Genomic DNA, 26390 nt, shown 5'->3' with positions numbered 1-26390 from the left:
TGTTTAAATGTGTAAGAAAATTGAGCTATTTTCTCCAAATTTGATCCCCATTTGACTGACACAATCCAGCTGCACCAAATTTTCATTCTAACCTTTTTGCAGTTCACTTCCCTGTTAGTCAGGAAACCTGCAGGGACAGACCCCTCCTTCATTCCCAACAGAACCTAAAAAGAATGAGGATTTTTGGCTGTTAAGAGTTACTTATAAATTATAAACAAACAGAAAAATGCATAAACTAGTGAAAATAGCTGTAAAAACAACATTTATTACTTTATAATATTGAGAATGAGTATTTGGGCCAAAACAATGGGAATGCCATACAAATAATTTTTTCATCTTATATTTCAAAACCTACTACAGATATTACACTGTTTTTTAATTGATTCACCTGTATTTGATTTGGGAAAAATACATTGGGCAGGGGACACAAAATATCACACAATAGCACTAGGAAATGTCTGGAAAATAAGGGGAGTTGTGGATTAGGATCATGTTAGCTCTCATACAGGACATATTTCAGTTATGATAAAGGAAGAATTGAAGCAATCGCTGGATCCCAGCAACATTCCTTCAGCATCTCATCTACTCCTACTTTCTCTCAAATAATCTAAGATCTCTGGCCTTCTGTTCATAAATTCTCCTTGACTCTGTTTTTGATGAGATTACTTCTTGAACGCAGTTTTCTTTCTCTTCAAAGGACCAAGACTTGAGTGTCACACTGCTGAGAATTGTCCTAGGTTGTGTCCAATATCCTCCTAGCACTCTCCATTGTGAATCGTATCAAGTAGAAACCACCTATTCCCATGTTTGCTCTCCACAACTCAAGTCCAGAAAGTCTCAGGTACATGCATTCTGTGGCAGAGACCAGCTCCTTGCTTGCTCAATGATTTCCATGCCACTTCATGTGGGTTCATTTCAGATCTAAGTCTTAAGTTAAAAAGACAAAATGGAAGAAATGCCACCATGTTCAGGGACCTAGGAGGGTTAAGTCGCTGTGATTCGGTGTCCTGGCTGAGCTCTGGTCAGCAGAGAAGGAAGATATGGGTAGAACCAAATGAGTGAGTTTGAAATTGGTTTAAGTTTCAAGGAACGTGGTTGGCTTCTTTCTTTTCCATGAGTCTTCTGGCTAATAACTCCAGTTTATGCTCTCAACTTTTTCACATCTTAGCATCTCCTGACCCTCGGATCCCACATCAGCACTTAATCCTCTTTTTCATGCTACTTTACACAAATAGTTCAATTGATAGTTTTGTTTTTGATTGTTTGTTTTAATAAACCATGAAAATGCTTGATAGTTAAGATACACTCTAGAACTATGATTATTGGGTGAAATTAATCATTTTGAAAGTTCATAAAACATTATTATCTGAAGAAAAACACCTTAGGCAATTCCCATAAAGTTGTGAACTAGAATACACCCTTTCCAGTCCTCAGGAGTCTGTGCTCAGCATTTCTGCATCCCGATCATTTACAAAAATGGTATCATACCACTCTTTAGTTTGCTTAATATTAGCAAGAATGGATTCCATAGTAAAACCAAACTCAATGATATTAAAAACTCCATTCTGGTCTGTACAAGTGATGCCAGCAGCATGCATGGCCACCAATGAACCATTAGAATCAAATACTGGGGATCCAGAAGACCCACCAAAAAAAGTGGTGTCATAAGTAACCACATCATGGTTGTGAAAGACTTCGTGGAAACTTCTTTGTGTGTATATAGGGAAAAAAGATGTAGAAATCCAGTAGTTTGCTTTCTCTCTTTCTTGAAAATTTTCCTGACATTTTTGCCCTCTATGACTTTGAGGGACCACTGCACAGCCATCAGTAGACTTCTTTTCTCCATCAGGATGGCCAATGAGATATATTAACCCACTAAGTGGCACAGGTCCTATTCCATTATACAGTCCAGCAGGAACTTCTTGTCCATTTTCCCTCAGTTCTAGGACAGCATAGTCAAGGCTTTCATTAGATATCTCAAACCAAGGTTTAACCTCAAAAAACTTGTCTTCTACTAGTGGGAACTCTTCATAACCAAAGGTCACCTTTACACACTGACTAATTAAGCTTGCCCACTGACATGGATCTATGCCTTCACCCACAATACTAGTTATCACATGCCGGCAAGTCAAAATGTATAATCCTTTAAAAACAAAGCAGGTGGCACAGCCCTCCTTTCCATTGTTGTTCCACCATAGGAACCCAACTGAATCACTGACTTTCGAAAGATGTTTGTGCACTTTAACAGGAGTAGAATTTTTTGTTATTTTCCCAAAGTGTTCTTTATGCACTTTGAATAAGGAACTTTTTTTACTTTCTTTCTTGATGTATGCTCTGAGTTTTTCTCCTTCTTCTTTCAATGTAGGGTTCGCATTCACAATATAGTCTTCTAGCTTATGGAAGTCTCTGTTCTCTAACCCAGAATTCTGCATGACAGAGACTACTCTAGGGTTCTTTGGTAGCTCAGCTGCAACCTGAAAGAGCTTGCCCTCTAACTCATCAACTGGCTGAGTGTTTTCTATGATAGTGTCCAGGTCATTAATGAGTTTCCAATGGTCATTCTCTATGAAAGAACAAAACCTGCCGTCCTTCCTCAGAGTGTCTCTGATGTTCTCTCCCTTGGAGCCATAGACACAGACTTTGTTCCCCTCTTTGTGAAGTTCCCCACACTTCAGAATCTTTTTCCTCTTACTCCCAACTGCATGAATGTAAAATCGGACATAATTGGTAGATGCTTGGTCCTGTGGTTCAAAGAATTGTTTAGTTTCTTCTGTCTTACTTTTACATTGACAAAATGTAATGATCACATGGCTGCCTTCTGGTATACAGCAGAGGGGCATGCCAAGGTTTAAGTATCCTTCAATTCCTTCTTTGCCACATACCAGCATTTCTTTGCCCTTTTGGCATTCTATCTCTTCTTTGACAGCACTGAGACTGTTAAGTGCTGCATACAAGCTACTTGTCTCCCTATCTGTGAGCACATGTTTCATGTTTTTGTGTTTCCTAGCGTTCACACCCAAGGTGACCAGAATTTTCTTATATAGGGGAGGAGTCTGATCTTGTTGAGTTTTCTTAGGTGAAAGTGGTCTTTGGTTCCTGGTGTTGGTTATATCCCTTGGCATTTTTTTAGAGTCCACTTTTACTTGAGAAATACTGGGATCATTCTGCTCTTCTTTGGGAACCTAAAAATAAATGGTAGATATTTATAACTCCGACAACTCTAGTCCTGTATCCGTTTCTAGTGTCAACACACAATTCATATGTGAAACAATTTCAAAAGACCAATAAGTAGGATTAAATCAAGGTTCATCTTTGGATCCAAAATACAAACTCAACTTATCAAGTCAGAGAGAAAAGCTCTCCTTGTTACACATGCTGCATTTTTCTAAAAAATAGGAGTGCAGACACAAGTTTTATTCAGACCCAAATGTCTACCAGCTTCCCCGTATGGCATGTCAAATCATTTTTATTATCTTTAATATACATACTATCTTACCCAAGCATAAGGTGTGTTACAATAACATATTATTAAGACATTAATTTATAACATTAATTTGCTTTTAAAATTTATTCATTTTATGTATATGAATGTTTTACCTAATGTCTTTGTGCTCCATGTGTAACTCTGGTGCCCACAGAGGTCTGAAAGCAAGCATTAGATCTCCTTGAACTGGAGTTACTAGTGTTTATGAATCACCATGTGGGTGATGAAAATCAAACCCAGTTCCTCATCAACAGCAAAAGGTGCTTAATAATCTGTGCTTTATTTAATAATTTGTGAAACAGAATCTGGCTTTGCAATTATTACTTCCATGGAATTCAGTATTCAGCCCAGTTTGTCTTCACAATTTTCATATCTTCTTAATACTGTGACTCAGGCTGCATGTATAATAAAACCCATGCGAGCTTTTTCTTTATTATATACTTTCCCTATAAATTAATATAACTACATGAAATATGCTTGTCACATTCTATGAACATAGATAACAATACATAGTGGATTCTAATACAAAGTCTCATGTCTTTTGTATTGGACTACACATTTTTTTTTGTAAATTTCGTCATCTCCTATTTTATAAGACTTTATGTTAAGAATCAGAAAGGGGGAAAATGGGAGGATATAATTCAAATTCCAGAAATATGAACAACTCAATAAAAACTAAAATTGATTGCGGTAGTTATTGTTAACTGTCTGCTTGACAGTACCTCAAATGACCTGGGATAGGGTCTCTGAGAACATCTGTGGGGTGTTTCTTCATCAGTTCTAACTAGCCTAAAAACATGTTGGCAACATTCCCTAAGCTGGACGCTGGACTGTTTAATTTGATAATGGGGGAACAGAGCACGTTCACTGTTCTCTACTAATGACTGCAGATCAACACTAACTCGCTCAAGGTCTTGCTGCTAACACTTCTTTCCCATGATGGTTCTCACAAACTGTGACCCAAACAAACTCTTCCTATTTTAATTTGTTTTTGTCTGGTCATTTTATCACAGTGACAGAAAAAGGAACTAAGACAGCAGTTGTCTTAATTTGCCCAAAAGACTCATTAGTCCCAAGTCATATTCATCATGAGAAGACAGCAAAGTCACTCAGTAATAATGGGAGTAGCAATGTTTGAGCTTGGTTAAAAATTAAGCCTGTCATCATTTGTTTTTTTGTTATTGTTGTTGTTGTTTGTTTCATGTTAGTTGTTTGTGTGAGTATTCTTTTTTTTTAATTGGAGTTTTTATTTAAATTTCAAGTTTTATCCCCTTTCTCAGTTTCCCGTCCATATACCCCTATCCCATGTCCCTTCCCCCTTTTTGTATAAAGGTATTCCCCGACCCAAGAATCCACCCTTGGGCTGGAGAGATGGCTGAAAGGTTAAGAGCACTGACTACTCTTCCACGGGTCCTGAGTTCAAGTCTCAGCAACCACATGGTGGCTCACAACCAACTGTAATGGGATCTGGTGTGTCTAAAGACAGTCTGTCATCATTTGTAATGACACTCATTTCTCAGTTAAACAGACAGAAAAAAGAATGCAAAGCAATATAAATCTACTCTATCCAGGCATAGAGTCTCTCAAAACACATCTCTGCAGTTTATATATACTTTTTCTGTAGTCAGAAGCATCATTTGTGTACAAATGGTAATACTGCAATAGACCTCATATATTTAAATATTTCTGGATAGATGATGGCTTTTTTTTTTTGATGTTTCCTTCCCTTTTTCGAGGTATTATACGTTCACTCTGGTCTTAAATTAAAAATCTTCAATTCTATGCCTTGGAATGGTGGGATTACAGCACTGTTACTGGCCTGACACATTTGAAAGGGCAAAAGAGATCACACGTGTTCCTTGAGCTTGCTATTATAAAGTAGAGCACATATAAACACATGACATCAGCTTGTCATGGAACTTCTAGCTATTTGGATACCTTGCCTTCCAAAACCTGGACACAAAGAAACAAAGAAAAGGCTTTGGCATTGCACCTCAAATGCCTGACACTTCTCAGCTGTCTTGATGTAATAAAGGAACATGTTATTAGGAGGACACAATCGTTAGTCATGACAGAGTCTGAGAGTATTAGGCTCCAAATGTCTCAGTAAACTTGCTCAAGTCTTCATCACAGGCTCAAGCAACTCCACACTCTCTTTCTTCTTCATAAACAAATTGAAACCAAAACCCTTCCTCACTTGCCTATAAATTTTATGCTAAGAATAAATATACAATTTACAGTTTTGTAAACTGTAAAGCACTAAAATAATATAGGCTATTATGACTGAAGAGGCCAATAATACAACATTGTGATGCTATTAAACAGTATTCATTTTGTTTGTTTCACAGGTTGGTATAACATACTATATTTAATCTGTTTACTAATGTTTTAGACATGATTGCAATAGGTATTTTTTTAATTAAACACTGCTTTGATAGGGCTGAAAGCTGTAATACAAATCCCTATTTTCGAGGCCATTCACCTAAATAAAGTAGGTGAGAAAGATCTAGAGTGTGTCATTGTCCCAATCAATAATGAAGCAGTTTCTTGGCAGTAGATCCTATGCAACCTAGAACCTATATTCGCTAAGACAGCTATTAGCATAACGCTTTAGCAACACTTATAGACATACCTGAGAGAAATAGTCTTTGATTTTTTTATTTTTCCTGGTATTAAATGGGATCTTCTGTGATTTGCGCTTCTTAGAACTCATTGTGGCTTAGAGATGAAATAGATGGCTCAGCTGAAACACAAACTCCAAAATGGTTCAAGTTGGGGTAGAAATTGACTTCAGTGGTAGACTACCAATTACAAGGCCCAGGCTTTGTCCTCAACCTCCAAAAGAGAAAAAAAAAAGGTTTAAGTTATGGAAATATCTGCATACAGAGCAAACAATGAACTGGGTGGCAACAGCCCCAAATTTTACTTCTCCCCTGGGCTACATATTCTGGCCCACAAACTTTTCCAGATGTAGGTACTGATGTAGGGACCCCATGTAAAACACTACCCACTGGCCTCTAACTCTTCTTAGAGACAGCTCAATATAACCCCTGGGCTCCATATTCCATCCCAGAACTCCAATTGCTTTCCCAGACACCAGGGACTCCCAGGTAAGTCATTTTCCACTGCCTGTAAATTCCCCTTAAAGTACATCCAACAGTCCTAAACTGTACCCTATCACCTGGGATCCATATCGTAGCCCAGAACTTTGGCTGCTTTATTGGAGGCCACAAAGTACTAGGAACCCCAGAGACCAAGCAGATACCCAGAACCCCAGAGATCACCCTGTACTTGGAACCCTGGGGGCAACATTGGCACCTGAAACCACAGAGGTCATACAGGTCACAAAAACCCAAGCAGAGATACCCTACTGTACCTGAAGACTTGTTCATCACCAGAACCCCACTCCACTCAGTCAAAGAGACCAGAGAAGAAACAGAAACCAAGGGGGGTGAAAACATCCAGAAACACCCACTGAACAAAGATAAAGTTAGAAGTTAGCACCTAAACCTAGAAAAACTCCAAACTCAAAGGACTAGAGGCTAGTGTAAGAACACAATCAACAAGAACCAGAATGTGCTCCCCCAGAGCCCAGCTATCCTACTACCTCAAGCCCTGCATAGTTCACCACAGCTGAAACACAGAAAATGACCTTAAATCCAACCTTAGGAAGATAGTAGACTCTTTTAAAGAGGAAATGAATAAATCCCTTAAATAAGTCCAGAAAAATACAAACAGGTGAGGACAGGAATAAAACTTTTCAAGACCTGAAAATGGAAATACAACCAAAAAAAAAAACCCTGAGGGAATCCTGGAGATGGAAAATCTAGGTAAGAGAACAGAAACTACAGATACAAGCATCACCAACAGAATATAAGAGATAAAAGAGAGATCCTCAGAGATAGAAGATATGATAGAAGAAATGGATATATCAGTCAAAGAAAATGTAAATCTAAAAAGTTCCTGAAACAAACCATCCAGGAAATCTGGGACACTAGGACCAAACCTAAGAATATTATGAATAGAAGAAGGAGAACACTGTGAGCTCAAAAGACAAGAAAATATTTTCAACAAATAATCATAGAAGAAAACTTCCCCAACTTACAGAAAACGATTCTTATAAATGCACAAGAAGCTTACAGAATATCAAATAAGTTGAACCAGAAAAGAAATAACCCTCTGCCACATAATAATAAAACACTAAATGTACAGCATAAAGAAAATGAAAAGCTGCAAAATAAAAGGGCCATATAAAAGCAGACCTGCTAGAGTTACACGTGTTTCAGGAGAGCCTCTGAAAGGACCCACAACTGGATGGGTCAGTTGTCTTACAAATGCTGAATGACCACAGGTGCCAGCCCAGATTATTATACTGAGCAAAAGTTTCAATACTCATAGTTGGAAAAAACAAGATATTCCAAAACAAAACCAAATTTAAACAGTATCTGTTCACAAATCCACTCTATAAATATACTAGAAAGAAATAATGGAACTAAAATGTATTGTGACTCAAATGGACCTAAGAGATATCCACAGACAACACAAAAGAATATGCCTTCTTCTCAGCATCTCTAAAATGACCATATACTGTGTCACAAAGTGAGTCTCAACTGATACAAGGAATTTGAAATAACCACCTGTATCCAAACAGACTATCATAGATTAAAGTCAGACTTCAGCAAAAACAGAAGCAACTCAAAGAAACTGAACAACTTTCTACTGAATGACTACTGTGTCAAGGAAAAAACTAAAGAAATTAAAGACTTCCTAGAATTCAATGAAAATAAAAGCACAACATACTCAAATTTATTGGACAAAATGAAAGCAGCGCTAAGAGGAAAGTTCATAGCACTTAGTGTCTTCATAAAAAATTAGTGAGATCTCAAACTGACAACTCAAAGGCACACTTGAAAGCTTTAGAACAAAAGAAGGAAATACACTCAAGACACGTAGATATTAGGAAATAATCAAACTCGGGATTGAAATCAATAAAATAAAAATAGAGAGAACAATACAAAAAACAGTCGATGAAAGAAGTAGTTGTCTCTTTGATAAAATAAACAAGACAAGTCCTTATTCAGCCTAACTAAAAATCAGAGAGAGAGAGAGAGATCTAAATTACAAAATTAGAAATGAAAAGAGGACATAACAACAGACACTGTGGAAAGTCAAAGAATCACTGGGTCTTACTTCAAAAACCTGTATTCCACAAACTTGGAAAAATCTGAAAGAACCAGACCACCTATCTATTCTTGATAGTTATCATTTACTACAGTTAAGCAATTCAAATATACCTAAACTCTAAAGAAGTAGAAACAGTCATTAAAAGACTCTCATCCAATAAAAGCCCAGGGCCAGATGGTTGTAAGGCAGATTTTTACCACTTTCAAAAACGAGCTAATATCAATACTCCTCAAATTATTCCACAAAATGGAAAGAGAAGGAACATTGCCAAATACATTTTATGAGTCACCCTGATACCTAAACCACATACTTAACAGAGAAAGAGGATTTCAAACCAATTTCCCTCATGAACATTGATGCAAAAAATTCTCAACAACATGCTCAAGAAACGAACCAAGAGCACATCAAAAACATCATACACCATGAGCAAGTAGGCTTCATCCAAGAGATACAGTGATGGCTCGACATATGGAAATCTGTTAGCTTTAGCTAAAGAAATGCGACAACTAATGGAAATCAAAGGGATATAAATTCGAAAGGAAGAAGTCAACATATCTCTTTTGCAGATAATATGATAGCTCATATACGCGACCCAAAAAATTCTACCAGGAATTCCTACATGTGATAAGCACATTCATCAAAGTAGCTGGATATAGATTTAACTAAAAAAAAAATCAGTAGCCTTGAATTATATAAATGATAAGCGGACCAAGAAAGAAATTAGAGAACAATACCCTTTACAATAGTCACAAATAATGTAAAATATCTTGGTGTAACTCTAACCAAATAAGTGAGAGACCTGTATGAGAAGATGAATTTCTGAAGAAACTGAAGAAGATATCAGAAGATGGAAAGATCTCCTACGTGCATAGATCTAAAGGACTAACGGTAAAAATGGCAGTCTTATCAAAAACCTTCTACAGATTCAAGGTAATCCCTATCAAAATTTGAATATAGTTCCTTACATACTTTGCAAAAACAATACCCAGCTTCATTTGGAAAAATAAAAAACCAAGCAAGGACAGATAAAATAATCCTATACAATAAAGGAACTTCTGGAGATATCACCAACCCTGATCTCAAGCAATGGCAATAAAAACTGCATTGGCATTTTAAAAAAAAGTGGCTGATCAATAGAATTAAATTGAACATACAGATATAAATCCATACACCTACATACTCAGGACTTTTGACCAAAAAAATAAAAGCCAAAATTATACAATGTATAAAAGAAAGCATTTTTAGCAAATAGTGCTGGTCTAACTATATGTTTGCATGTAGATGAATGCAAATAGATCAATATCTATCATTCTACACAAAAGTCAAGTCGAAGTGGATCAGAGAGTTCAACAAAAAAATCAGTACAATAAACCTTATAGAAGAGAGTGGGGAATATCCTTGAATGCATTGGCAAAGAAAAAAAACCTTCCTGAATGGAACGTAGCCAGTAGGCCAAAAGTTAATAGATGGGACCTTATGAAACTGAAAAGCTTCTGTAAGGCAAAGGATACTATCAAAAGGACAAACAGCAAACTACTAAATGGAATAAGATCTTCACCAATCCCACATCTGAAGAGGACTATTATCCAAAATATATAGAGAACTCAAGTAAGTAGACATCGACAAAGCAAATAATCCAATTAAAAGTGGGGTACAGGGCTGGAGAGATAGCTCAGCCGTTAAAGGCTAGGCTCACAACCAAAAATATAAAAGTGGGGTACAACTAAATCTAAACGGAATTCTTGACCCAGGGATCTCTAACGGCTAAGAGACACTTAAAGAAATGTTCACCATCTTATGCATCCGGCAAATGAAATCAAAACAACTGAGACGCCATCTTATACCTGTCAGAATGGTCAGAATAGCTAACCAGAAACTCAAGTGACAGCTCATGCTGGAGACGGTGTAGAGCAAGGCGAATACTCCTCCATTGCTGGTGGGAGTTCATAAGTGTACAGCCACTTTGGAAACCAATTCGACATTTCTCAGAAAATTGGGAATAGACATTATACCTCAAGATCCAGCTATACCACTCCTAGACATATACTCAAAGAACATAACACCATATAACAAGGACACTTGTTCAACTATGTTCATAACAGCTTTATTCGTAATAGCCAGAAACTGGAAATAACCAAGATGTCACTCAACTGAAAAAATAGGTAAAATGTAATACATTTACATAATGGAGTATTGAATGGAATCCAATAAGGACAGAATCAGGAGGGATCAATCAGGTCAGGGAAGGACAGAGGGAACGAGTACTAGGAGAGAATTAGAATTGGAAGTCGAACTCCGAGACTAGCTAGAAACAGGACAATCAAACTTCCCAGGAATCTATGAGGGTGACCCTAGCGAAGACTCCTAGCACTGGGAGATATGAAGTCTGAACCTGTGACCATGGAAGGCTTTTAATGGAAGGAATGGGACACCAACACAGCCACCAAACATTCATAAAATTTGTCCTGCTTAAGTAATGTTCTGCGGGTAAAACAGGAGCAGAATTTGAGGTATTGGCCAACCAATGACTGGTCCAACTTGAGACCCACGCCATAAGAAAGAGTCCACCGCTGACACTGCTAATGATATTCTGCTATACTTGCAGACAGGAGCCTAGCTTAATCATCATCAGGGAGGCTTCACCCAGCAGCTGATGGAAACAGATGCAAAGACTCACTGTCAGGCATCAGGTGGAGCCTGGAGAACTGTGGAAGAGGTGGGGGGAAGGATTGTAGAGGCCAAATGGGCCAAGCACACTACAGAATCAATGAACATGGCTTCACAGGGGCTCACAGAGACTGAACCACCAAGCAGAGAGTGTTCATGGGACAGACCTAGGCTTCCCAGCATATATATTATAGTTGTATAGCTCGGTCTTCATGTAGGACTCCCAACAGTGATAGCAGGAGCTGTCTCTGTGCTGTCTGACTTCGGGACCCTTTTCTACTATTGGGCTGCCTTGTGTAACCTCAGTAGGAGAGGATACTAGTTGTACTACAACTTGATATGCCAGGGTCAGTTGATGCTCATGGTAGGCTTCCCCTTTTCTGAAGAGAAAAGGAGGAGAAATAGATGGGGAATGAAAGGGAGAGGAGGTAAGGAGGAAGGACTTGGAAAAGAGCAGGTTTGTGAGCCTGTGTCAGCGATGCAAAATTAATTAATTACTTGATTATTAATTTATTTAATTAAAATAAATAAAAAGTAAGACCTGAAACACTGGTCAGGGGAGATGAATTGGGTGGGTCCTGGGTCCTTTCTTTCCCCTTCATCTTGGCATCTTGGCATTGCTTGTCCAAGGACAGTAACATTGCAAGCAGATAATTTATCTGCCAAGATAATCACCCAAGTAAGGAGAGCAGAGTACCCCCTGTCCCACGAGCATGTCTCGCACTGTACCAAACACTGTATACCAAACACAAATCATCTGTATTAGCTAACCCCCACCACTGCCACAGAAAGCAGGTTCTATAAAGACTTCGTTTTGGGGAAAGGGTATTCTTGACAAGGGCAATGATGCATCCAAACCCACAGACAGAAGCAAACGGAGAACTCAAATGCCAAACCTGCAAAAAGGGTTTGCAGCTTGGAAATTCAAAAATAAGTTCTACTTCCAACTTAAAATCTGCTGTTTGTTTAGCATGGAGATGATAAGGTCAGGCAAAGAGGCATGAAGATTCCTGAATAGTGCCCTGAAAACAAAAGAAATTGGTAAGAAATATCAAAAAGTAATATGGAAAGTTTGTCCAAGATGACAAGGGCATTAGTTACTGTTTTAGGTCCTTTGTTTGAAGTAGCATTTCCTCCTGCTGTCTCAGCAAGAGAAAAAATTAGTTTAAATGCAATACTGAGGCCTCCAATGATGGGAGAGTTTCTGACTCTGTTGCCTGCCTTTGGGGCCCTTCTAGAGCTAAGAATCACTAGGCCATACACCATGAAGGAGAACAAGCCCATGCTTCTTCAGTATGTCACCGTCAGAGCAATGCCTAGCACATGGCAGATCCTAACACTTCAGTTATGTAGGCACATTTGAGGAATGAGTGGTGTAGGCAGTGACCTGATTTCCATAAGCTGCATCAGATAGTTCTCAAAAGCTTGCTTAAAAAGCTTGAGTTCGGGGCTGGGGATTTAGCTCAGTGGTAGAGCTCTTACCTAGGAAGCGCAAGGCCCTGGGTTCGGTCCCCAGCTCCAAAAAATTGGGGATTTAGCTCAGTGGTAGAGCGCTTGCCTAGCGAGCGCAAGGCCCTGGGTTCGGTCCCCAGCTCCGGAAAAAAAAAAAAGGAAAAAAAAAAAAGCTTGAGTTCATACATGGACTGACCCTGGGCTCCAACCTCATGGGTAGCAATGAATAGCCTAGTAAGAGCACCAGTGGAAGGGGAAGCCCTTGGTCCTGCCAAGACTGAACCCCCAGTGAACGTGATTGTTGGGGGGAGGGCAGTAATGGGGGAAGGATAGGGGAACACCCATATAGAAGGGGAGAGGGAGGAGCTAGGGGGATGTTGGCCCAGAAACCGGGAAAAGGAATAACAATCGAAATGTAAGTAAGAAATACCCAATTTAATAAAGATGAAGAAAAAAAAAAAACCTTGAGTTCTTTCTATAGAGCTTGGACTACTTTCTTTCAACAAGCATTTTGGAGAATTTATATTTACATTATTTTCTAACCAAAAAGACAGGGAGGTGGTTCTACAAATTAGGAACATTTCCTTGTACACTTACAATGCCAATTTATTCACATCAAAATGCAACCAAGATACAGACATCACCTTAACGTGTTTTTTTTTTTTTCCTTTTAAAGCCTGTCTTGTTTTGTAGCCCAAGATGACCTCAAACTGGCCTTCCTCCAGCCTCACCCTCCTCAGAGCAAGTGGATGCAAGTGAGCACACCACATCCAATTTAATTATGCATTTTCTCCCCCCCACCCCCCGGAGCTGGGGACCAAACCCAGGGCCTTGTGCTTCTTAGGCAAGCGCTCTACCACTGAGCTAAATCCCCAACCCCTTTAATTATGCATTTTCACTCGGTTTCCACAGAGAAAGTGATCAGAAGAAAATAGAAAGGCTGTCTGTAGACAGTCACCCATGGCTTGCTGCTTTTCTCTATGTGTAATTGAAGCACCTACCCAGGGGGAGCCATCTAAAGACTGTTTCCATGACCTTAACCCCTCCATTGTCCATGACCTCCTTTGTGGAACCTGAGTCCTTGATTTCTACCAGTAACTGCTGCTAATGAACTGTTAAGGAAGTCTACTAGTCTCCCTGGACCTATTTTCCTGTTTGTGAGAAGCGGAAGCAACTGAAAATATGGCAGGAATGTCCTATGAGAACATGCACAGCACAGTGAGTGCCAAGAACAGGGCTCAGCTCAGGCAGCCATTTTGAGACCCCATGGACCTGGGCATACTGTGTATTTTCTGCCTCTTCCTCACCCTAAAAGGAGTGGCAGAGTCATCCTCAACTGCTGTGAAGATTGAAGAATATGTAATGCAGGTAAAGTCTTCAGACAGCAGCCATGTGTGAAAGACTGCTCAGAGAACATTCCCGCTAGGTTCAGTGCCAATACTTAACCAGAGGGACACTCCTCGGAATGTAGGAAATGAAAGTGCACAAGTACTTGAGGAACTGGTCTGGATTATGTGACCGCGGCAGGCAGATAATTGTTCAACCAGAAAAGCAATTTGAGGTTCCCTGTCTGTTGATGCTTCATAGTATAAAACATAAAAGTTAGCAGCAAGAAATATGGATTTTGCAGTTCACTGGCACTTGCTTTAACAATTCTGAATCATTCCATATGTTGCCCACACAAACGATTTTCAGAATCCATGCTGAGTCACACTCTATTAAAGCATGGAGGAGGATCAGGAGTCCCAATGTCCACAGCCAGCCTCATGAGACTTTCTCTCAAAAAAAGTCAAACAACAACAACAAATCCAAGACATATAAATTAGAGAAAAGAATCCTCGCTATATGACGGGTATTTGGAAGTTCATTGTATGATGCCCTCCTGCCTCCACTCCTTCTTGCCTTTTCCGTTAGAATGGTGTGAATACAAATTCCTCAGAGTATACCAACCCACTCTATAGTTTGAGAAGGCAAAGTCTACTAAGCTAATTACATCTGCTACCTTCCTTCAGGAGAACAATACAACAATACAGACTGTATGAAAATTCCCATCCTCAGCCTCTCTGAGAGCTCCCTGGACTTGCTTTCTCCATCTTCTTCCCCTTTCTCTTGCCTCCTTTTTCTTTCCCCTGGCCTTTCTCGCTCTTCTTTCCTATTTCTGAATAACTTCCCCACCCGCTATGTTTCCGTGCGTTCAGCACACACATCCCCCCTCCTTATTGCCAAAAAACTTCCTCCCCAGCCCTTTGTGTCCCTCTCTCTCCCTCCTTCACTTCTCCCTCCCTTAAAGGCTCTTTTTTAATTTTTAATTCTGGCTAGCCATGTGCACATTCTGCCCACTTACTTTTCTCTCAGAGAGGTCTTCCAGAGGTAAAGACCACAGTTGATCTAAGCCTCTTCCTACACTACCATGCCATTAGCATTCTGAGGCAAGAAAAACTCACTGAAAACAACCCTGGGCTCCCTGGGCCCTTCAAATGGATAGCACTTCTGCCTCTGCCCCAAGGGCTTTTCAGCACTGGAGTTCCCCCACAGCAGCAGTGTGCCTCAGATTTCACCCACTCTTCTGAGTATCACAGTTTGCTTATAGACCTGCCACCTTCCCTGGCTCACAGCCACGACCTGCTATACTTGAGCCCAACATCTAGCATTAAGTCTGGTTTTATTGAGGAAACCGTCACAATGCCCTTAAAGGACACTAAAGATGACTGGTACTTTCTAGACCTCAGCAGAACATACTGGATTATGTTGATAGAAACATAGAGGCAATTTAGGTTGATGTATTAACCACCTACTTGAAAATGTATGGCTTCCACTCTGCATGCTAGGTAAGCCTGAGAAAGAAATTAGTATTTGTCACTTACTCTGTGTATTTTTATTCCAAAATGAAACAGACTCGACAAATGTATTGGTGAATATTTGCTGCTCCCAACATTCTGGCTTGAAGAAATTCATCTTAAAGTGGCTTTTTACTTACCAGATCTTTCCACACTGGCACCTTCTCTCCAGCCGCTAGAATCCCGCGTCTTTTTGAAAAAACAGAACCAGAAGATCATTTAACCGCTTCGTTTAGGGGGCGGAGAGACTGCGGATTGGTCCCTGGGCTGAACAGCAAAAGCTGTGCTTCAGTCATTGGCTGCATTCAGAGCGCGGTCCCGACCACAGCAAGTGCTGAGTGCTTCCCCTCTAGTCTCTAAGGGCGGGCGGCAGAGTCAACGAGGACCGCCCACTGAGTGGGTGTGGACCTCTACTCTCCACCGATCTTCTCTTAAGAGCCTCCTCAAATTAGGTATGTTAACCCGACTCTGGAAAACGGAGGAGCCAGGACCCGATGTGGGTTTCCTGCCTGGTTTCAGACAAGTCCAGGATTTTCTGCCACTTGAACTAAGCAAGAGAGACCTGGCAGCCGGTTAGTGCAGTGCCCTCTGGCTGCAGACAGAGCGCTGGGAGGACTCTGGGCCTTTCTAGGGAGTAACATACCTACAGCAGACCAGCTTCAGTACTTGAACAAATCAGGAAGACACTGCAAATCGTTTTTCAAAAATTTATTATTTATTTGTGTGTATTATGGGTATGTCGGTGCGTGCCACATGTCACAACTTTCAAGAATTCAGGTTCTTACCTACCGTGTGAGTCTCCTGGCTCAAACTCAGTCAGACTTGGCATCAGGTGCTAAGTCATTTTGATGACATAATGAATGGATTGTCCAGATGTGCATCATTGGGAGTAAATGTTTTCTACCCATAAAGACAGTGTCCACTCCAGAAATATGAACCGTAATTTTTAAAATAGGAGGAAGAGGAGGAGGGAGGGAGGGAGACAATCAGGGATGGGGGGGAGACAACTGTTCTAGGGCAAGATGGAGGATGTTTAGGCCAGGCTAGAGAACTAGGGCAGTGGAAGCTCCCAGGAATCTATGGGGTGACCCTAGCAATGGCAGATACAGAGCTTGAACCAGCCATCTTCTGTAACTGGGCAAGAATTCCCAGTTTGGGACACTAAGCTAGCCACAAAGCATTCTACCTATAATTGGTCCTGCCTATAAGATAGGCTGGGGTAAAAGTGGTGCAAAAATTGTGGGAGTGGCCGGACAATGACTGTTTACATCTCTGAAGGGAGAAATTCATACTTTCGAGTCAGTCAGAACACATAAAGTCCTGCATCTGATAATCACTTATTCTATGGGCACTTAAAAAAGTGAGCAGAAAGTAATAGACACTGTAATGCTCACAGGCTTGTACACAAATGGAAAGGACCCACAGGCTAAGAAAACATTCCATCTCTCTCACAAGTCATTTCCAGCATCTGTCCTGAATCACATTATATTAAAATACTATGTGACACCCAGCCAGCCCATTTTAGAGATGGCAAAACCGATGCTACACTACTGACTTGAATGAAGTACTTGCTTTCCCAACTCCATCTTTTCTCTTCCTCTGTTCTTCCTTCCCCACTTCTTGCTCATCCCTCATTTTCTTTCCTCCCCATTTATTCCCACCTTCTTTACTTCTTATTCTCTCTTAAGTCAAATTTTGTTTAAGCTATCCATATCTTCCTCTCACTTTATCACAGTTGACCTAAGCCTGTTTCCAGCCCACCACCTGGCTCTTTCCAACACACAACAGCACAAGAAGCAGCTACTGCAAATAAGCTTGTATGTGTGGGCTATCTGAATGGGTGGCAGTGTATCCACGGGAGACACAGGACAGTATAACTCAATGAAAGTCACATTAAGAGTCCATTATTTGCTAACAAGTGAGAGCAGGTTTCTAGTCCCTGGGATAGAATGTTTCTGGAGGGCTAACCTTCCTCCTCCTAGCTCATCCATTTTCTGCCTGCAGCCACAGATGACATTGCAGTACCTGCTGCCTGGACTTTCCTGCCTAGTCCTGGTGGCAGGGAATCCTTGGACCTGCCTGAAGCCAGGCAAGAACCCTCCACTGAGTCTAGCTATTCGTGGGTAAATGTTTCTGCAATGCAAAATGCTGGCCCTGCCTGTAAAAGAAATTAGTATTGCCATGCTGTATATTTTCGTTCTGAAATAAAATACAGTCAAGAAAACACATTTGTGAATATTTGTCGCACACAACATTCAAACACAGGGAAATGAATCTGAAGTGTTTCTCATAAAGTGACTGAGAGGACTTGGATCATTGGAGGACAAACACATGCTTGTTTAAAGGTTGATGGTGGTATGGGGGTCACCAGGTGTGCTTTTCTAAGCTTACTGTAAAACACACAGTGAAGCCACTATGTGGCTTAACTTCTGGGCTCTGCAGGGTCGGGAGGGAGTAACTGTAGAACTGTCATTATCAAAATAATACCATAATATTAAAAAAATAAAATAAGATGGCGGGAATTATAATAGTTTCTAGAATAAATGTCATTTCTAAATTCTGAGACAGCAGCCAGAAGAAATGATGATCCCTGGGTTTCTGATTCAGTAACTGGAGTGATAACGACTCCATTGACTGTTTCACAAAGTGTGAGGAAGTGGCTGATGTGTGCACATACACATGTGCGCGTGCATGAATGTGTAGGATATGTTTTATATGGAATGTATATTTTAATTACCTCCATCTAAAGCAGGCTGAGGTAGAAAGATTCACTTTCAGTACATAATGGTGAATGGCGAGTGTCCAGGGATTTTTCAAACAGAGACAAGGACAGGGCATGTGAGGAAAGAAAACAGATGAGTGGTTGGGGACTTAGCTCAGTGGTAGAGTGCTTGCCTAGGAAGCACAAGGCCCTGGGTTCGGTCCCCAGCTCCAAAAAAAAGAACCAAAAAAAAAAAAGAAAAGAAAAGAAAACAGATGAAAATGAACAAAAGAATAGAAAAAGGGAGAAACTTAGGCCCATGATGGTAAACATGTTGGTCTTTAACTGAGAATTGTAGTTGCATTGCAGGGTAGTGAAGTTTAAGGCATGTTCACAGAGAGCTGGCTCGTCAGAAGATGAAGAACCTTGACCCTTCCCAACCCTGTCCCAGTTCTGGTTTCTTGGGTATGGTGTAGTCCTGAACTTTGTGGCTCTAGTTTGTCCAGTTCTGTTGGCACTCAGTGAGCATGTGATTTCTGGCTATCATGGAGTTCGGTTGCTGGTTGAGCAGCAAGCACCAGGTATATCCTCTCTATTGTCATGTTAGCCATCAGGGAACAGATTAATCATCGTTTAAGAGCCAGCCTTTGGCTGCAGTAATTTTCACCCCTAATAAACCTGTATAAAAACACACACTCTGGTTATTATTTTATGAGCTGCAACCTACATTGGGCAGCTGCATCATCACATCAGCCTATCCCCCCTATGATACACTTGCTACTTACAATTTCTCTCAGCCAAGTAGTTCTCTGCCCCATCTTCTCTTCCTCCTGCTCTCCTCACTCTCTTCCTCTTTTCTTCTCTCTTAGACCACCCATCCCACTTTCACATTCCCTGCCCAATCACAGGCTCTAGCCTTTATATGATGAGTAAAAATGGGCAAAAGATTCACACAATATCACCACCTGCTTCCAAATCTGACCTGAGTTCGATCCATGCAACAGACCCACATACTAGGGAAGAACAAACTCCTTAAAGTTGTGACACACACCATGCTCACACATATAATAATACACACAAATGAATAATAAATAAATATAATGCACTTCTAAAAGTTAAGGATAAAAGACCCACCTGTCTTTTGCAAAGATTTACAGCTTTTTTCCTGATATGGAAGCTGGTTGGCTGTAGGGTTGTTGCCCCTAGAAAGGCCCTGAGTCTTTCAGCCTTCCTCATCCACTTCCTTCCAACTTGCAGAGCACTGCAGTCCTGACACTGCGGTCTGGGTTCTGTTGCCTGGGCACTTCTCCCTAGTCCAGATGGCGATGGTGGGAAATGCCTGGACTAGCGCACCTCCCTGAAGCCGAGTGGAGACACTCTATGGACACTCCTCTGGGGGGATCCCTGGAGAGGTTCACACTCACTCATGGGCGCCCGGTTGCTTTGACCAAATGTCCATCAAGGACCAGGGCAGAAGCACTCCCTTAGGTCTCCACCTGCCCTCTGAGATCACCATATGTGGATTGATCCATATCTGCTTATGGCCAGTAAAAAGACCAATCTGGAATCCCTCCACCCTGTGAACAAAGATGCCAAATGACAGATTCTGTTTCCTCAAGGAGACTGGAATTGCAGCTGCTGGAAAGAAGGTGTCACAGCAAGGAGCAGTGAATAAAAAGGACCATTTTCATTAGTCTCTGGGTATTTGATTCGATTCCATTGGTCAACCTGTCTATTGCTATACAATTACCATGTGGGTCTTTTTTTTTTAACTATAGTTTCGTGGTACAGCTTGAAATCAGGGACGGTGAAATCTCCAGATATTCTTTATTGTACAGGATTGTTTTTAGTTATCCTGAGTTTTTTTGTTTGTTTGATTTTCCGTACGAGATTGAGTATTGTCCTTTTACATTTTGTCCTAATACATTTTGTTAAGCCATTTCTGGGAGACTTGCTCCTTTTTGGGAGATGGTGATGGTGGTGGAGGAGAACTGGATCTGGGAGAGAAGAGGAGCAGAAAGAAGGACTGGGAGGAATGGATGGAGAGGAAAATGCCATCAGTTGGGAACCCAGACCGAACCAGAGACCCACATGCTTAACGGTTCCCACCTGTGCTGAAAGCAGTGCCTTGGCACCGGAACCAATCCCACACAGCCCGAGCCCCAGTTGCAGCTCAAATCTCCAGGTATCCTGACATATCCAGGATAATGGGATCAAAGGCTTGTAGGAAGGACAGACTCCAGTCAGAGGCAGGGAGGCCAGATAACACCAGAGATAACCAGATGGCAAGAACATAAGTAACATAAGCAACATCAGATCCCAGTTCTCTCACCCCAGCAAGTCCTAGATACCCCTAGACACCAATGAAACAAGACTGAGATCGAAACTCTCATTTCACAAAGATGATAGAGGACTTTAAGAAGGACAGAAATAACTCCCTTAAAAAAATACAGAACACAAGTAAACAAGTAGAAGCCCTTAAAGAGGAAACACATAAATCCCTTAAAGAAATACAGGAGAATACAATCAAGCAGGTAAAGGAATTGAACAAAACTGTCCAGGACTAAAAATATAAACAGGATCATTAAAGAAAACTCAAAGGCAGACAGCCCTGGAGATGGAAAACCTAGGAAAAAGAACAGGAGTCACAGATGCAAGCATCACCAACAAAATACGAGATAGAAGAGAAAATCTCAGTGGCAGAAGATAGAATAGAGGACATAGACACAACAATCAAGGATAATACAAAAAGCAAAACGCTCCTATCTCAAAACTTTTAAGAAATCCAGGACACAATGAAATACCAATTCTGAAAGTAATAGGTATAGAAGAGAATGAAGATTACCAACTCAAAGGGCCACCCAGTTTGTGACTTTTGCCACCCAGTTCATTTTTTACTCTGTTGCTAAAACAGTCATAACTTGAAACACTTTTTTCCTTCCTGGAGATCAAAGACTGAGCCAGGGCTTTGTACTTGCTAAGCAAGCAATCTACTACTGAAGTAAATTTCTACCCAACTTGAACCATTTTGCAATTTGTGTTTCAGTTGAGACATCTATTTTATCCCTAAGCCACCATGAGGTGTAAGGAGCACAGTTCACAGAAGAGCACACTTAATGCAGAAAATAAATAAATAAATATCAATGGCTATTTCTCTCAGGTATGCCTATAAATGTTGCTTGTGGGATATACTAATAGCTATCTTAGCCACCATGGGTTCTAGATCGCATAGGATCTACTGCCAAGAAACTGCTGCAATGTTGACTAGGACAATGACACACTCTAGATCTTTGTCACTTACTTTATTTAGTTTGGTAAATGGCATTGAAGATAGGGCTGAAAGCTGTAATACAATTCCCTATCAAAGCAGTGTTTAATAAAAAATATCTATTACAATCATATCTAAAATATTAATAAAACTGATTAAATGTAGTATGTCATACAAACCTGTGAAACAAACAAAAAATTAATACTGTTAAATAGCATCAAAATGTTGTATGATTGGTCTTTTTAGGCATAACAGCCTATATTTGTTTAATACTTTACAATTTACAATTTTCTTTGTTTTTGTTGTTGTTATTGTTGTTTGGGTGTGTGTGCATATGTATGGGTGTGTGCATATGTGTGTGTATGTGTGTGTTCATGCATGCATGTGTGTGTGTGTGTGTGTGTGTGTGTGTGTGTGTGTCCAGGTTTTACAAAGCAAGGCATCAAAATAGCTAGAAAATCCTTGACAAGTGGAGATGTGTTTTCTTTTTCTCTCCTACTCTGTAACAACAAGCTTGAGGAACACATATGATCTCTCTTTCAGTTTCAATACATCAGGCTAGAAACGGTGGCACAATGATGTAATGCCACCATTTCAAGGCACAGAATAGAAGATTGTGAATTTGAGACCAGAGTGAACTGTATAATACATCAAAAAGAGAAAGACACATCCTTTTTAAAGAAGACTATATCCAAGAATATTTAAATATACAGAGGTCTACTACAGTATATCCATATTCCTAAAATTATATTAGTAATTATGAAGATCTTGTCCAATAGAGCTGCTATTAAGTGGTTTCTGACGATAAAACTGCAATAAGAACTCTGCCAACCTTCAACTGTCGTGAGTTAATTGCTTGTGAGATAGCAAGAGACATCTCTAACTTAGAGCACATTCTAAGAGGTTATAATACCATTAACCAAAAGTCATAGAAAGGGAACTAATAATTTACTATAGGTTCAAGTACAGAAGATAAAATATCAACTGGGTTTATCTAAACAAAACATCACTAATAAATTAGTCACAAAAATTACAGTTTTTAACTTTCTATGAGCTAGTGACAGATAATGAATGTTTAACCAGGTAATTAGTGTTAATAACTATGCATGTAAACATTCTCCTGTAAACTTTTTGTTCAATTTATGATTTGAATTTATGTTTGAACTTCTAGTGAATTTTTGTTTTTGAAAAAAAAAAGATGTTTGGATAAATCATGTTATCTATTCTCCTAGAAACAGTACAAAGATTATTGCATTGGCAGGCATAACATTGGGAACATAGCATTTGGAATAAAGGCATTGGGAGTAGACATTAGGAACAAGGACATTGTTACATCAGAGCATGAGGAGAGAGCAAGATTGGAAGGGAATGCAGAATAGAATGACTTAGAAATTATACGGCATTATACTTTAGACATATGTGTGTGCACATATGTAAACTATTAAACAGAAACCTTAAATATCTCACAAGACCAAGATTTACCCCATCAATGCTCTTCCACCTGTGTGACCTCAAGAGGAACCAAGAAAGAAGAACCATCAGGGATGGTCCCTGGCATATAGTCCAATAAAAAATACATTAGATTATCTATTAAAACCCACTGTGTATTGGTATATATCCATTTATGTTATGGGTACTGTTGTGATATTAGAAAAGATTCTTAGAGAACATTCTGTAATCTCAATTTCTCTGTCCAAGGACAGAGAACAATTTCTTCTCACATATCCCATAGTGAGTAACCAGCTATTTCATGTGATCATATTCATTTATATAGAACTTGTATAATAAAGAGAATAGCTCTGGGAACAGGAAGACAGGGGCACTTAATGCTGTGGTCCAGACACCACCCAGATCTGAAGGGACCCGGTCAAACATCTCCGTGAACCCAAATCCCGTAGGAGGGAGAGCTAGACCATCAGAGGGGCAGACACGCCTGGGAAGCCAGAGGAGACTACTCTCTTCCCATATTTCTGATTTAAAGGAAAACGCCTAGTGCCATCTGGGCCACCTGTGCACAGGATCCCGAGCAAAGGCGGGGCAGGCACTTCTGGTTGCTGGCCTCACAGAGAGCTAAAACCCGGCTCTTAGAAGCGACTCCAGGCCCGAGACCAGAGGTAAGACCAACTTTTCTGCTCCAAGTGACCTGCCTCGTGGACTCAGGACACATGCCCACAGGAACATTTGAAGACCAGTAGACAGGAATGACTATATGACTGAAAGCAGAACACTCTGTTCCCATAACTGGCTGAAAGAAAACAGGAAAACAGGTCTACAGCACTCCTGACACACAGGCCTATAGGATGGTCTAACCACTGTCAGAAATAGCAGAACAAGGTAACACCAGAGACAATGTGATGGCAAGAGGCAAGCGCTGGAACCCAAGCAAGAGAAACCAAGACTACATGGTATCATTGGAGCCCAATTCTCCCACCAAAGCAAACACTGGATATCCAAACACACCAGAAAAGCAAGATCTAGATTTAAAATCACATTTGATCATGATGATGGAGGACTTCAAGAAAGACATAAAGAACTCCCTTAGAGAACTGCAGGAAAACACAAACAAGCAGAGGCCTATAGAGAGAAATGCAAAAATCCCTAAAAGAATTACAGAAAAACACAATCAGACAGGTGAAGGAATTAAAATGGAAATAGAAGCAAGAAAGAAAGCACAAAAGGGGGACAACCCTGGATAGAGAAAACCAAAGGAAGAGACAAGGATCCATAGATACAATCATCACCAATGGAATGTAAGAGATAGAAGAGAGACTCTCAGGAGAAGAAGATTCCATAGAAATCATCAACACAACTGTCAAAGATAATGTAAAACGGAATACTGGCCCAAAACATACAGGAAATCCAGGACACAAGGAGAAGATCAAACCTAAGGATAATAGGTATAGAAGAGAGAGAAGACTCCGAACTCAAAGGACCAGTAAAAGTCTTCAACAAAATCATAGAAGAAAACTTCCCTAACCTGAAGAAAGAGATGCCCATAAACATACAAGAAGCCTACAAAACTCCAAATAGACTGGACCAGAAAAGAAACTCCTCATCTCACATAATAGTCAAAACACCAAAAGCACAAAACAAAGTAAAGAATATTAAAAGCAGTAAAGGAAAAATGTCAAGTAACATATAAAGGCAGACCTATCAGAATTACATCAGATTTCTCACCAGAGACTATGAAAGCCAGAAGATCCTGGACAGATGCCATACAGACCCTAAGAGAACACAAATGCCAGCCCAGGTTACTGTATCCAGCAAAAATCTCAATTAACATAGATGGAGAAACCAAGATATTCCATGACAAAACAAAATTTACACAATATCTTTCTACAAATCCAGCCCTAGAAAGGATAATAAGTGGTAAAGCCCAACACAAGGAGGCAAGCTAGGCCCTAGAAAAAGCAAGACACTAATTGTTTTGCAACAAAACAAAAGAAGACAAGCACACAAACATAATCTCACATCCAAACAAGAATATAACAGGAAGCAACAATCACTATTACTTAATATCTCGCAGCATCAATGGACTCAATTCCCCAATAAAAAGACACAGATTAACAAACTCGATACACAATGAGTACGCACCAATTTGCTGCCTAAAGGAAACACATCTCAGAGAGAAAGACACACACTACCTCAGAGTAAAAGGCTAGAAAACAACTTTCCAAGCAAATGGTCTGAAGAAGCAAGCTGCAGTAGCCATTCTAATATAGAATAAAATCGATTTTCAACCAAAAGTCATCAAAAAAGATAAGGAAGAACATTTCATATTCCTCAAAGGAAAAATCCACCAAGATGAACTCTCAATCCTAAATATATCTATGCTCCAAATACAAGGGCACCTACATACATAAAAGAAACCTTACTAAAACTCAAAGCACACATTGCACCTCACACAAAAATAGTAGGAGATTTCAACACCCCACTCTCATCAATGGACAGATCATGGAAACAGAAAGTAAACTGAGACATAGACAGACTAAGAGAACTCAGGAACCAAATGGATTTAACAGATATTTATAGAACATTCTATCCTAAAACAAAAGGATATACCTTCTTCTCACCACCTCATGGTACTTTCTCCAAAATTGACCACATAATAGGTCATAAAACAGGCCTCAACAGATACAGAAAGATAGAAATAATCCCATGCATTCTATCAGACCATCACGGGCTAAAGCTTGTCTTCAATAACAATAAAGAAAGAATGCACATATATATGTGGAAGTTGAACAATGCTCTACTCAATGATAACCTGGTCAAGGGAGAAATAAAGAAAGAAATTAAAGACTTCTTAGAATTTAATGAAAATGAAGGTACAACATACCCAAACTTATGGGACACAATGAAAACTGTGCTAAGAGGAAAACTCGTAGCTCTGAGTGCCTGAAGAAAGAAACAGGAGAGAGCATATGTCAGGAGCTTGATAGCACACCTAAAATCTCTAGAAGAAAAAGAAGCAAACACACCCAGGAGGAGTAGAAGGAAGGAAATAATCAAACTCAGAGCTGAAATAAAAGAAGTAGAAAAAAGAAGGACTATACAAAGAACCAAAAGCTGGTTCTCTGAGAAAATCAACAAGATAGATAAACCCACAGCCAGACTAATCAGAGGACACAGAGAGTGTGTCCAAATTAACAAAATCAGAAATGAAAAGGGAGACATTACAAAAAAGTGAGAGGAAATTCAAAAAAATCATCAGATCCAACTACAAAAGCCTATATTCAACAAAACTTGAAAATCTGCAGGAAATGGACAATTTCCTAGACATATACCAGGTACTGAAGT

General features: G+C 39.9%; 1 protein-coding gene across 1 annotated transcript; it reads right to left on the bottom strand.

Moving 5' to 3' along the window:
- Positions 1-250: 250 nt before the first annotated feature.
- On the bottom strand, positions 251-15820 carry Fam111a (FAM111 trypsin like peptidase A). The gene is made up of 3 exons (NM_001109163.1): positions 15765-15820; positions 6117-6319; positions 251-3182 (listed from the first exon to the last, which is right to left on the bottom strand). The coding sequence occupies exons 2-3, from the start codon at positions 6195-6197 to the stop codon at positions 1431-1433; spliced, it is 1833 nt and encodes a 610-aa protein (NP_001102633.1). The 5' UTR covers positions 6198-6319; positions 15765-15820; the 3' UTR covers positions 251-1430.
- Positions 15821-26390: the final 10570 nt, after the last annotated feature.

This window comes from Rattus norvegicus, chromosome 1 (assembly GCF_021556685.1).
Source record: "Rattus norvegicus strain SHRSP/BbbUtx chromosome 1, alternate assembly SHRSP_T2T, whole genome shotgun sequence".
Classification (NCBI taxonomy): Eukaryota; Metazoa; Chordata; class Mammalia; order Rodentia; family Muridae; genus Rattus; species Rattus norvegicus.
The sequence above is the reverse complement of the archived record's forward strand: the minus strand, read 5'-3'. Positions and strand labels throughout refer to the sequence as shown.

Coding starts and splice junctions, on each gene's coding strand:
- Fam111a (NM_001109163.1), bottom strand. CDS start 6,197: ATGAGTTCTAAGAAGCGCAAATCACAGAAGATCCCATTTAATACCAGG. Junction 3,183..6,116: donor TCAAAGACTATTTCTCTCAG/GTATGTCTATAA, acceptor ATTTATTTTTAG/GTTCCCAAAGAAGAGCAGAA.